This window comes from Prionailurus bengalensis, chromosome B1, assembly GCF_016509475.1.
Source record: "Prionailurus bengalensis isolate Pbe53 chromosome B1, Fcat_Pben_1.1_paternal_pri, whole genome shotgun sequence".
NCBI lineage: Eukaryota > Metazoa > Chordata > Mammalia > Carnivora > Felidae > Prionailurus > Prionailurus bengalensis.
The window spans coordinates 172,242,284-172,255,512 of NC_057344.1; the positions used below are offsets into that span (position 1 = coordinate 172,242,284).

Genomic DNA, 13,229 nt, shown 5'->3' on the forward strand with positions numbered 1-13,229 from the left:
GGAATCTATAGTTTAGTTGTAGATTATTTTGGATTTTCCCCATATATAACTATGCAACCTATTAATAAAAAAGTTTTATTTCTTCCTTTCCAATTTTTATATCTTTTATTTCTTCCTTTTTTTACCGTATTGCCTATGACTCACAATACAACATTGATCAGGAAGTTTGATGTTTTTAATGTTTTTATAAATAAGACTGTTTTCTTACTTTCACTTTTTGATTATCTATTACTAGTGTATAGAAATAATTGATTTTTTATATTTGTGTCTTTCAATTCATTGATTAGTTCTAATAGTTTTTTCATACAATTTTTTTAAGGATTTTCTATATACAGAGTATGTTTTCTGCTGGTTCTGGATAATTTTGCTTTATGCATTTTGAGATTATGTTATTAAGCACATACTACTTTCATACTCTTTCATTTTCCTGATGAGCATAATTATATTTCTAGTAATGTTTCTTATTTAAATCTACTTTGTCAATAGCTCTTTTGTTGGTATATGTAATGTATATCTTTTTCTGTCCTTCTAAGTTTTTTTATATCCTTCTATGTAATAAAGGGTTTCTCTTATAAACAAAAATATATTTATACATATATATTCTCTTATATATATATATGTATAAAAATACATATATTTTTAAAGTTTAATCTGTTTTCTATTTGTCTTACCTTTTTTTGTCTTACCTTTTTTATGTTAATTGGTATTCCAACTCCATATTCCATTTTCTTCCCCTTCTTAGCTATTAGTTAAACATTATTTAATTATTTGTGTATTGACTGCCCCAGATATAACATATACCACTGACTTTCTGCTGACTTTAGAAATCTAACTGGTAGCTTCTTTCTGCACTATGAATACATTAATAGTTTTCTGGTTTCAGTTATTTCTGTTAAAAAGTTAAGTTTTTAGTTTTATTGCTTTTCCATTAAAGGTAATATATATTACCACCTGGGCTGCTTTGTCTCTGGTTTTCAGCAGTTATGCCACAATGTACCTAATATGTTTTCTATATATTTATTCTTACTGGAGTTCATAGGGCTTCTTGAATCTGTGGCTTCATTTCATCTATTTTGAAAAATTCCCAGCCTTGGGGCATTGGGTGGTTCGGGTGGTTAAGTGTCGACTTCAGCTCAGGTCATGACCTCATGGTTCCTGAGTTTGAGCTGTGCATCAGGCTCTGTGCTCACAGAGCTTGCACTCTGCCTCTCTCTCTCAAAAATAAATAAACATTTTTTTTTAATTAAGAAAAAAAAAAAAGAAAAACTCCCAGCCTTAATTTCAAATATCATCTCTTAATTCATTTTCTCCTCTTTGTGTTCCCATCACAGCATATGGAAGATCACTGAATCACTGGGTCCCATGTGTGTTTTATGATCTTTTCCATATTATTAACCCTTTATTTCCCCTTGCTTCAGTCTGGATATTTTTGTGGTTTGTCAGTTAGCTTATTCTTTCTTTAGCTCTGCCTAATCTACTGTTAAATCTACTTACTTCTTAATTTCACATGTTGTATTTTCTAGTTCTAGAATTTTCTTTTGACTTAAAAAAAATTACGGTTTCCAGTTGTCTACTGAAATTCTGAAACTTGGCATTTAGTCTCTTTAGCATATGTATCATAGTTATTTTAAAGTCCACATCTGGGGCGCCTGGGTGGCGCAGTCGGTTAAGCGTCCGACTTCAGCCAGGTCACGATCTCGCGGTCTGGGAGTTCGAGCCCCGCGTTGGGCTCTGGGCTGATGGCTCAGAGCCTGGAGCCTGTTTCCGATTCTGTGTCTCTCTCTCTCTGCCCCTCCCCCCGTTCAAGCTCTGTCTCTCTCTGTCCCAAAAATAAATAAACATTGGAAAAAAAAATTTAAATAAAGTCCACATCTGATATCTCTAGTATCTGGACCATTTGTGGGCTTGCTCCTATTGTAGTATTTTTCTCTTTATATCAGTCATATCTTTTCTTCCTGTTTGTCTTTTTTTTGTTTGTTTTTTAATGAGTGCCAGACATTGTATTTGAAAACAATTAGGAGATAATATGAGACCTAGGATGATGTTATTTTCTTCCAGAGGAAATTAACTTTTGCTTCTGGTAGGCAGCTACATCTGGCACTAGCAATCCCAGATCACCTTGATCTGATGTGAATCTGTCAAAAGTTTTGCTTAGTTTTTCAGCCTCACTGAACCTATAATAAAATGTTATCTTTGGTCACAGCATGATCCAATGAAAAAGATTTTGAAAATAAGAAGCCTAAGGGACTTAGCTTCTAATCCTAGATATTAACACTGTCAAGCACTTCGTTGACTGTGCTCTTATATATTAAAGGATGATAATTTGTACCACCTACTTTAACTATTGTTTGAACTTCAAATTATACAGTAGCTAATGCCAAGCAACGTACCAAAGTGCCAATATATTCATTCATTTCAACTATAGTTGTTTAACCAATATTAAACAATGAGAAGAGCCTGGTATAATATGAATTAGTGAAGATTTTAAGAGTATAGTATATAAAGAGTTTTTATGTTACAAAAGGTAACAAATTCAAATATTTTTGACATTTCTAAATTTCATATAACATTAATTACCAAACAAATAAATATTTATACATACTTTTACATCCCATTTTTGTAAAAAGGTTCTTCAGGTCAGGATCCTTAGCTTGAGATTTTACTCCACACACAAATATTTTTGAGGTATTATTATTTGTTAATATTGACATATGGGCAACTGTGTACCATGAACCTGTATTGACCATTAAGATATCATCATCCGTATTTAATAAAGCCTTTACAGAATGGACAGCGAGACTTCGAGATTTGTCCTGTAAGATAACGATATGATTAGAACTTGAAAGGGTTTGACAAGAGGCATGAACTGATTTCTTTTTGCTTAGGTAAAATAAGTACTTGGTAGGAGTGTTGACATACCTAATCCTTTTGAGTTTAAAACACCTTAATATATGTTAGAATACAAAGTTAACAAAAATAACTGATATAAACAGATTTAAAACCAAAGACATGAACTTTGTTTAGCCTAGTTATCATTTAATTTTTATATAGTACTAAGACAATGCCAAAATCCCCAAAATGTAATTAATAGATTAGTGATATCCTACTACAGCTCCCATTCTTACCCCTTGATGAAAACTCATCAGCTACTTCCATTCTTTCTTCCCCATTACACTATCATTTAAATTGCTGCTAGTTAACAGATATTACAAGATGGCTGACAAGCTCATAAAAGGGGGCTAGACAGATGAGTTTTTGTAGTTGATCTCTGTGCTCAGCAGGGTATCACTACTGAATAAAGGCCAAGACATTCTACCCAAGAGTATGGATGCTGTCAAGGGATAAAACTTAGAAGAACAAGGTAAATCTGAAGCAAAAATTGGAATCTGAGGATTTTTCATTCTATTGAATCTAATTGTTTTTCATTCTGTTGAAACCACATTATTCCTCATATTCTCTCCCTACATTGATAGTCATCATATACCTCTTACAAATCAAGGCTCTAAGCCCATATTAAGGAAATAATGGGAAGGTATTACATATTGCATTTTCAAATTCAGGATGGTACTAGCATCTTCCCCAGAAATGGAAGGTAGAAAAGGTATCATTGCACTTTTTATTTTATTTTATTTATTTATTTTGAGAGAGAATCAGAGATAGTGCAATTGGGAGGTGGGGCAGAGGGAAAGAGAGATTATCCCAAGCAGGCTCCAAGCTGCCAGCACAGAGCCCAATGAGGGGCTTGACCTCAGAAAACTGTGAGATCATGATCTGAGCCAAAACCAAGAGTTGGACACTTAACTGACTGAGCCACCAGGTACCCCTCATTGCACTTTTTTTAATCCTCCCTTGGAAGAGAAAACTACAGCCTTTCAGCTGCCAGCAATACAATTATCCCCGTCTATAGAGTCTGAGAAGGAGAACATGTTCTTCATAACTTTACATGGGACAAAGATGCTAGAGTACAATAGGAACACTGATTGTAGGGGTATTAATTTTATTCAAGGTTGAAAATTAGGCTTTATTAACCTTTTTGATCATCTATAAAAATATAATCAGTTTGTTAGGGTTTTTTTTAAGTGTTTTTTTTTTTTGTTTGTTTATTTTGAGAGAGAAAGAGAAAGAGTGGGGGAGGGGCAAAAAGAGAGGGAGAGAGAGATTTCCAAGCAGGCTCTGTAAACAGAACCCAATAGTGCTTGATCTTACAAACCAAGAGATCATGACCTGAGCCGAAATCAAGAGTTCAACACTTAACCCACTGAGCCACCCAGGTGCCCCGTGTTAGGTTTTATTTTTAAGTAGAGAGATTCTTTGAATAAGTAGGATTATTGAGAATCACAATGAAAGTAAATGTTTACCTGAAATATAAGTTTATAATCTTTGAAAAGATCTATATTTAGAAGATTATTTTTAAGATGAGATGGAAAAATTAAGACATCATAGCAATGTTGGTCCACAGCAAAGACTTTATCATCAATATGCAATACAGATTTGACTTTATTATAGCCTCTTTTCTTCAAACTATAATAAACTTCTTCAGGGCTGTAAATATGCAATATTAGGTTGTAATTAAAAATATATTAAAAATGCACTTAACATTACCATCTTTACCCCCCCCCCAAAAAAAAGTATCACTGCATCTATTGCATTTAATGGAACTTATAATTTTAGCCAACAATAAGTTTAAAGATAATTAAAGACAGAAAAGTTAACATATTTATGTAATTACCATTTAGGAATTTGGTGGGGTTTTTTTTTAATTTTTATTTAAATTCTAGTTAGTTAACATACAGTGCAATATTGGTTTCAGGAGTAGAATTCAGTGATTCATAATTTACATATAACACCCAGTGCTCATCATAACAAGTGCCCTCCTTAATACCCATCACCCATCTAGCCCATCCCCCATGCACCTCCCTCGATCAACTCTGTTTGTTCTCTATCATTAAGAGTCTCTTATGGTTTGTTTCCCTCTTTTTTTCTCCCCACTTCCCATGTGTTCATCTTTTTGTTTGTTTAAATTCCCCATATGAGTGAATTGTATGGTATTTGTCTTTCTCTGACATTTTGCTTAGCACAATACCCTCGAGCTCTATTCATGTCATTGCAAATGGCAAGATCCCATTCTTTTTGATGGCAAAGTTATATTCCATTGTATCTGTATCCATTCATCAATTGATGGGCATTTAGGCTCTGTCCATAGTTTGGCTATTATTGATAATGCTGCTATAAACATCGGGGTGTATGTACCCCTTCAAATCCAATTTTTGTATCCTTTGGGTAAATACCTAGTAGTATAATTGCTGGATCATAGAGTAGTTCTATTTTTAACTTTTTGGGGAACCTCCATACTGTTTTTCAGAGACACTGTACCAGTTTTCAGGGAATTTGTTGATAAGATCCTGAACTAAATCATGATTTCCCAGTCACTCCCCTAGACATGTCCACCGAGGAGAAAGGTAGTATTTCTTATCACATTATTTAGAAAGGCTAGCAACTTGAAATAAAAATAAAGGATTTGATTAAAACTCTTACCTGATTTTACAAGTATTTATCCAAGCATAAAGTGGCAAAGTGGAGGCCCTTAGTTCCTGGTTCCTAACTGTTTCTGGAAGAATGTGGTAAATTGAAAGGGCATCGTGTTTGATTCGACATCTTGCCAATGCTGCAGCCAATTTTATCTTAAAACTAGAGACAGAAAATCCATTTTTGGTGACTACTGCATTGAAGACAAGACTATCAATTTTCCACTAGAAAAATTCACAAATTAGACTTAGAATTCTAACAACTATTTCTGTAATTCTACTTTAAATTTTCATAGTATAAAATAATATTTAAAATTAGAAATCCAATAATCCTGCTTCCTTTTTTCAGTTTTTGCTGCTTCTGTACAGATATGAATCTCCTCAAATATTTATCTCAATTGTTGATTGAAAGAAATTTTATATAGTGAAAGAGGTGTGGAATTTAGTCAGACAAATTTGAAGTTAAATTCAGTTTCTGTCACTTACTAGCTGTGTGACCTCAGGTTTATTAATGAATCTCTTTTCTCAGCCTGTTTTCTCATCTGTAGAACGTGGTCACATTACCTTAATGTGGTGATTACCAACCATGTGTGTAAAGTACTCAGCACAGTGCCTGGCACATGGCAGATACTCAGTGTATTCTTAATAAGATTAAGGAACTGTCATGAATCTGTATCATGTCCTTCCCAGTTCCGATGATCCCAGAACAAAAAACAGAGCAGAGCCCGATGTGGGGCTTGAACTCGTGAATCTGAGAAGAAATTAAGAGTCTGCCACTTAACCCAGGGAGCCACCCAGGTGCCCTGAGAGGATCCAAAGCAGGCTCTGCACTGACAGCAGAGAGCCCAATATGGGGCTCAAACTCAGCTCAAACTCACAAAATGTGAGATCATGACCTGAGCCAAAGTCAGACACTTAACTGTCTGAGCCACCCAGGCACCCATTTTTATTTTTTTAATGTTTATTTATTTATTTATTTTGAGAGAGAGAGAGAGAGAGAGAGAGAGAGAGTGTGTGTATAGGTGAGCACAGAGGAGGGGCTGAGAGAGAGGGAGAGAAAGAATCCCAAGCAGGCTCCACACCACCAGGGCAGAGCCAGACACAGGGCTCAATCTATGCACCATGAGATCATGACTCAAGCCAGAATCAAGAGGTGGATGCTTAACCAACTGAGCCACCCAGGTGTCCCTATTTTTTTTATTTGTTTATTTGTTTATTTTTGAGAGAGAGTGTGTGTGCACACAAGCAGGGGAGGGGTAGAGGGAGGGAGGGAGGGAGAGAGAGAGCGCGAAAATCTTAAGAAGGCTCCATGTCCAGTGCGGAGACTGATGCAGGGCCCAATCTTATGACCCTGAGATCATGACCTGAGCAGAAATCAAGAGTCAGAAACTGAACTGATGGAGCTCAGACTGTGAATTTTAATATAATTTAATCACACAAAAATAATTTAAAGTATATATACAGTTATAAAGATTTTTGTATAAATACACAATATCAGATTGAGGATAAAGACCAAATCCAAATGCTATTAAGATAACCAGACATGTATTACATTTATAAATGAAACATCCTCTGGTTACTAAAAAACTTCTTTCACAGGTGTAGGTGGACTGCAATGATGAAAATGGAAGCAAAAACCATTCTCAACATTCTGGATCCAGAAGTCCACCTCCTGCTATAATTTGAACGTTATCACAGAGGGTTGCCTAATTACCTCTTTGCCAGGAAACAGCCAACGCTGTCTTTCTATATGTTAAATTGTAGTTATGTAATTTCTAAGCTTACATCCAAAATGAACTCATTAGTTACAGGACGGAATCTAAACTCTTTATCATGATACACTAGGATATTAATAATTTAACCTGAACCAACTCTTCAGTCCTCAGTTTCCACATTCCCACCACTCCCATCCACAAATCTGGCCACACATGGAACTATTTTTGCCCCTCTTAATAGCACACCACATCCCTTCTTCCTCTCCCTCTGCCATTCTCTCCCTCTGTCTCTCCAGACAGTATGGTTTGGACTCTGCAATCAGACTACCTGGATTCAAATTCTGGTTCCACCAATTACTAGCTACATGACATTAGATAGGTTATTTAGCTTTTCTAAGCACTAGGAATTAGGAACTAATATCTAACTTACAGAATTGTAGCCAAGATACTTTTGAAAATGTACTTCCAAGTCAAGCTATTCAAGAAGTGATAATAATTAATATGCCTATTCTTTTAATATTGTTAACTAAGAAGTGTGATCAAAACTGGGCTTCCACCCTTATGTAACTTATAATTTGGTGGTATAATAGACGTATAAACGATTAGAGCACAACGTGATGAATGTTGTAAGATACCCAGATAAAGCACAAATTGAATGTATCCGAAAAAGAACAAAAATCAGCCCAAAGTGACTTCTAAGAGAAGGAGAAACTTGAACTATTAAAGGAGGAACAAGAGTTTTCCAGACCACAAAAGGAGAAAAGACACACAGAAGGCAGAGTACAATAAAGATACAGAGATGTTAAACGGCAAAGCATACTTGTAGAATATGGGGTGGTGAGAGATCCAGGCCTCAAATCACCAAAAATCTTATATACCCATGCATGGGAAGTGGGAATGTTTTCTGTAGTAAAATGGAAGGCCATTTAAGAATAGAGAAATATCAATTAATTCATGAACAAATATTTTCTTCCTTACTATATTCCAGGTACCGTTTTATGTCCCAGAAACATAGGGATAAGCAAGGAAGACACCGTTCCTGATATCACAAAATGTAGAGTCTGGTAAGGGGAGACAAAGCAACTAATTTTCAATGTCATAAGTATTTATGACAAAGGAAGGCAGGATACAATGATGACTCAAGGGGAGTCAAGGAAAGTTTCCCAGGAATCACATTTAGGCTAAGCCATAAGGGTAGAAGTAGGAGTTAGCCAGGAATAAGGGATGAGGGGGTATGTGAGACAAGCTGTCCAGTGTTCCAAGTAGAAGAGGCATCATATATGAAAAAGTATCTGCCAATTCTGAAATACGTGCCTGAGAAGTTGAGAGACATGCAGAGCTAAAGACAACTCATTGGCCGCAGGGAACAAAAATGGAAATCTGAGGCATGCCAACTTTATGGGAGGGGGGCTTTGATAATGTCCTCAGGCTTTGAACTGGGTCACCAAAAGACAACCCCAGGAATAAAGTAAAAAGGAATAACTGGCCTTCACAAGGAATGAAGCCCAGCTTCCAATCATTTCAACCCCAGAATACTAAGTCACCTGGGTTTGTCAGTGCCCCAGGTCTAGTTGCAGCCTTACAGTAGCAAAAGTATATGCTGCTTCTAAAGGAAGGTAACAGTATCCTAGGCCTCAAATGAAATAAACATATACAATATCAAATTATACCTAATACAGTATGTCCCAAAAAACTTTAAATCTAATAATAATGGCAAAAAGAATTATTCCCAATGTTTCCATTAATTATTTTATGTAATTAGAGGTTTATTGGATTTCTAAATATAATAAAGGAGTTGCAGTATTTTTCAGAAAAAAAAGGGGGGTATACCATTTTCATATTTATTCCTATAGACCACTGGAAAAACATAATTAAGAGAAAAAATGGATAGAAGGTAAACAGAAATATGTTCTAATATATTTAGATAATACATAAATACAAAAGAAAATATCCAAATCACTTGCTTAAAATAGGTTTTATTCTCTTATTTTTCGTAAGAAACCATGTGGGTTATTTTGAATAAGTCAGTGATGGTTCATGATGTAGTGGAGAAATGCAATTTGCTAAGGATAAAATAACAATGAAAAGCCTATATTTTAGGAACATCATGTCTCTGTCACAACCACACAGGTGAGAAAAGGCATATTTCCTATATGTTTTTGTGTTGCTTTTCCTAAGTCAGGGAATGTTATTCTGACTAGCAGCTGATCATGGTGGGGCTATGATTATACCTAGTTAATGGGAAGTTCTTGCCCTTAGCAGACACATTTAGCATATCAATGTTTCCTTTTATAGTAGAAACCTACTGGTTTGCACTCTAAGGGCTGCTGCTTTCCTTCCGGGAATAGAAATCCCCCTCTCCTGAAAATGTTCCTTTCCTCCTTCTAGTCATACAATTTTCTTGGAAGGTGTCCCTAAGTGACTCAGTCTCCTTGGCCACAGCTGATTGGCAGAGGGTGGGCACTTGACTCAAGGCAGGGTCAAGCAATTTTTGGATGTAGCAAGAGAGAATCAAGCCAGTCTTTCTAGTGTTTGGTGCTGTAAGATGTAAAGCTCCTGAGTTGTCAGCAGCCAAGTTTCCCAATCCAGGAACAAAGAAAGAGAAAAGAATGAAGCCAAAGCACACAGAGCAGTGACTACAGTCAAAGAGGATCCTGATGATATTTAAGTCACAGGACTGAGTAGAAGCATAGCCACATCACTGCCCTTTCTGCCATTTCAATGTTCAATCCTTCATGAAATACCTTATAATAAATTCTTTCTTTTGCCAAATCTTGTTTGAGTTGGGGTACTATCATCAGTTGGCAGAACAGAATCCTAATACACCATTTTCCTTCAATTTATTTACTTATTATTTTTTAATTGATGTATACTTGACATACAATATCCTATTAGTTTCAGGTGTATATCATTTGACATTATGAAATGATCCCCATGTTAAGTCTAGTTATCTGTCACCAAACAAAGTTACTAGAATATTATTGACTATATTCCCTATGCTATATATTATATCCCCATGACTTATTTATTTTATAACTGGAAGTTTATATTTCTTAATCTCCTTCACCCATTTTGCTCACCCCAATCCCTCCTCTGGTAACCGATATTTTGTTTTCTGTATCTATAAGTCTATTTTTGTTTTTTGTGTGTTCACTTGTTTTAAATTTTAGATTCCACATATAAGTGAAATCATATGGTATTTGTCTTTGATTTATTTCACTTAGCATAATACCCTCTAGGTCCATTCATGTAGTTGCAAATGGCAATACTTCATTCTTTTTTTTAACTTATTTGAGAAAGAGAGTGCACACAAGCAGGGGAGAGGGGCAGAGGGAGAAAAAGAGAATCTTAGGCAGGCTCCATGCTCAGTGTGGAGCCCTACGTGGGGCTCTATCCCATGACCCTGGGATCATGACCTGAGTCAAAATCAAGTTGGACTTGATTCAACTGGGTGGTTCAACTGAGCCACCCAGGTGCCCCAAGACTTCATTCTTTTTTATGGCTGAGTTTTTATATATATATAAATCATATATATGGCTGAGCTCACATTATATATGTGTGTGTAAGATACATATATATATATATCTTACATCTTCATTCATCTATTGCTTCCATATCTTGGCTACTGTAAATAATGCTGCCATGAATACAAGGGAGCACATCTCTTTGAATTGGTGTTTTCATTTTCTTTGGGTAAAGATCCAGAATTGGAGTTGCTGGATCATAGAGTAGTTCTATTTTTATTTTTTGAGGACCCTTCACAGTGTTTTACATAGTGGCTGCACTAATTTACACTCCCACCAAGAGCATATAAGGATTCCCTTTTCTCCGCATCCTTGCCAACACTTGTTATTTTTTTGTCTTTTTGATAATTCCCAATCTGACAGGTGTCAGGCATCTCATGATGGTTTTGAATTACATTTCTCTGATGAGTAGGCTGTTGAACATCTTTTCATGTGCCTGTTGGCCATCTGTTTGCCTTCTTTCGGAAAAATGTCTGTTCAAGCCCTTTCCACTTTTTTAAATCAGTTGTATTTTTTTATATTAAGTTGTGTAAGTTCTTTATATATTTTTGACATTAACCTCTTATTGGATGTGTGATTTGCAAATATCTTCTCCCATTTAGTAGCTTGCCTTTTTATTGATGATTTCTTTCTCTGTGCAAAAGCTTTTATTTACTTTGGCTTTTGTTTATTTGCTTTAGTTTTTGTTACCCTTGCCTGAGGAGACTGGTCCAAACAAATATTGCTGATAAGCCAAAGAGCTTACCGCCTATGTTTTATTCTAGGAGTTTTATGGTTTCTGTTCTTACATTCAAGTCTTTAATCCATTCCAAATTTATTTTTGTGTATTGTGTTTATGTTTCCCTTTAAATATTAATTGAATATTTTCTTAATGCCAAAAATAATTCAATTGCCTGAATTTCCCCTATGAATATAAAATCGGACATCATACTGATAACTGTTTCAGAATATTCACTAATTAAGTGAAATAGCCTAAGAATTTCCAAAGAAAGTGTGGAAAGAATATGAGATATAAAAACCCGTGAACAGGGGTGCCTGGCTGGCTCAGTCAGAAGAGCATGCAACTCTTGATCTCAGGGTTGTGAATTCGGGTCCCACATGGGGTGTAGAGATTGCTTAAATAAATTTTAAAAAACTTAAAAAAAATTTTTTTTTAAACAAGCCCATGGGGCACCTGGGTGGCTCAGTCGGTTAAGCGTCCAACTTCGGCTCAGGTCATGATCTCACGGTCCGTGAGTTCGAGCCCCGCGTCAGGCTCTCTGCTGACAGCTCAGAGCCTGGAGCCTGTTTCTGATTCTGTGTCTCCCTCTCTCTCTGACCCTCCCCCGTTCATGCTCTGTCTCTCTCTGTCTCAAAAATAAATAAACATTTAAAAAAAAAAAACAAGCCCATGAACAAGTATTCAGGGAGTATTTTGGCAAATGAGAAACTGGGAATGAAAGAACTGGGGAAGACAAGAAAAGGGATATATCTGAGCAAATGTAATTTATCCCCTAAGTGCCTGATTGGTTTTAACATTCATAAATCATTCAATATAAATTACCTTACCACTTTAATAGAATAAAGAAGGAAAGACAAATGATCATCCAACCTTCCAAAATTCTAGTGAGACTACCGTTTTCCTCTTGGGATCCCCCTTCCTGTACTTCAGTTGGAAAGTACCTTGAGGCATAAAGCCAGGACTGTTCTAATGCTTACCTCATTTGGTCTCATTTTCTCAGGGATCAAGTTTCTGTGCTGCTTCTTGTCTAATGCCCAAAATCTTTGCCTCATATATTTTGTCCAGTTTTCTAGTTGTTTACAGTAATCTAACCCAAGATACTCTCTCATGACCAAATAATTTATATTTAAAAAATATCACTCGGGGCGCCTGGGTGGCGCAGTCGGTTAAGCGTCCGACTTCAGCCAGGTCACGATCTCGCGGTCCGTGAGTTCGAGCCCCGCGTCAGGTTCTGGGCTGATGGCTCAGAGCCTGGAGCCTGTTTCGGATTCTGTGTCTCCCTCTCTCTCTGCCCCTCCCCCATTCATGCTCTGTCTCTCTCTGTCCCAAAAATAAATAAAAACGTTGAAAAAAAAAATTAAAAAAAAAAAATCACTCTACCTGCCATGGAGAACAGATTGCGGGAAGGAAAGAGTTATAGGCAGGGAAATCAACGATGAAGCTAGTGTAGTAAGCTGGTGGCTTGGAAAATTGCAATGTAGTCGTGGAAAAGGAAAGAAGTAGATCATGAAGCATGTTTTCCAAATGGAGTTACAGCATTAGCTATGGTATGGGCACAGAGATGGGGAGGAAAGAAGAATCAAGGATGTGTCTAGGCAGATGTTGGCACCTGAATGTAATGTGGAAGATTTCAGGATGAGTAGTTTTGGGTGGTTTGGGAGGACAGACTACTAACTCTTTCCCCTGCTGCTGCCTCTCTAGTCTTTCACTGCTCATTCTCCAATTCTGCCTCACAAAAGTCCAA

At 36.3% G+C, this 13,229-nt stretch overlaps 1 protein-coding gene across 2 annotated transcripts in view; it reads right to left on the reverse strand.

The window, feature by feature from the left end:
* The window catches only part of NSUN7 (NOP2/Sun RNA methyltransferase family member 7), a 53,714-nt gene that overhangs the window by 24,221 nt on the left and 16,264 nt on the right, over positions 1 to 13,229 (reverse strand). For both annotated transcript variants that reach the window (XM_043572798.1, XM_043572799.1), the window contains exons 5-7: positions 5,536 to 5,688; positions 4,359 to 4,542; positions 2,603 to 2,813 (exon numbers count right to left, since the gene is read on the reverse strand). In XM_043572798.1, the coding sequence (XP_043428733.1) occupies positions 2,603 to 2,813; positions 4,359 to 4,542; positions 5,536 to 5,688 (548 nt within the window). The remainder of the gene's footprint in view (positions 1 to 2,602; positions 2,814 to 4,358; positions 4,543 to 5,535; positions 5,689 to 13,229) is intronic.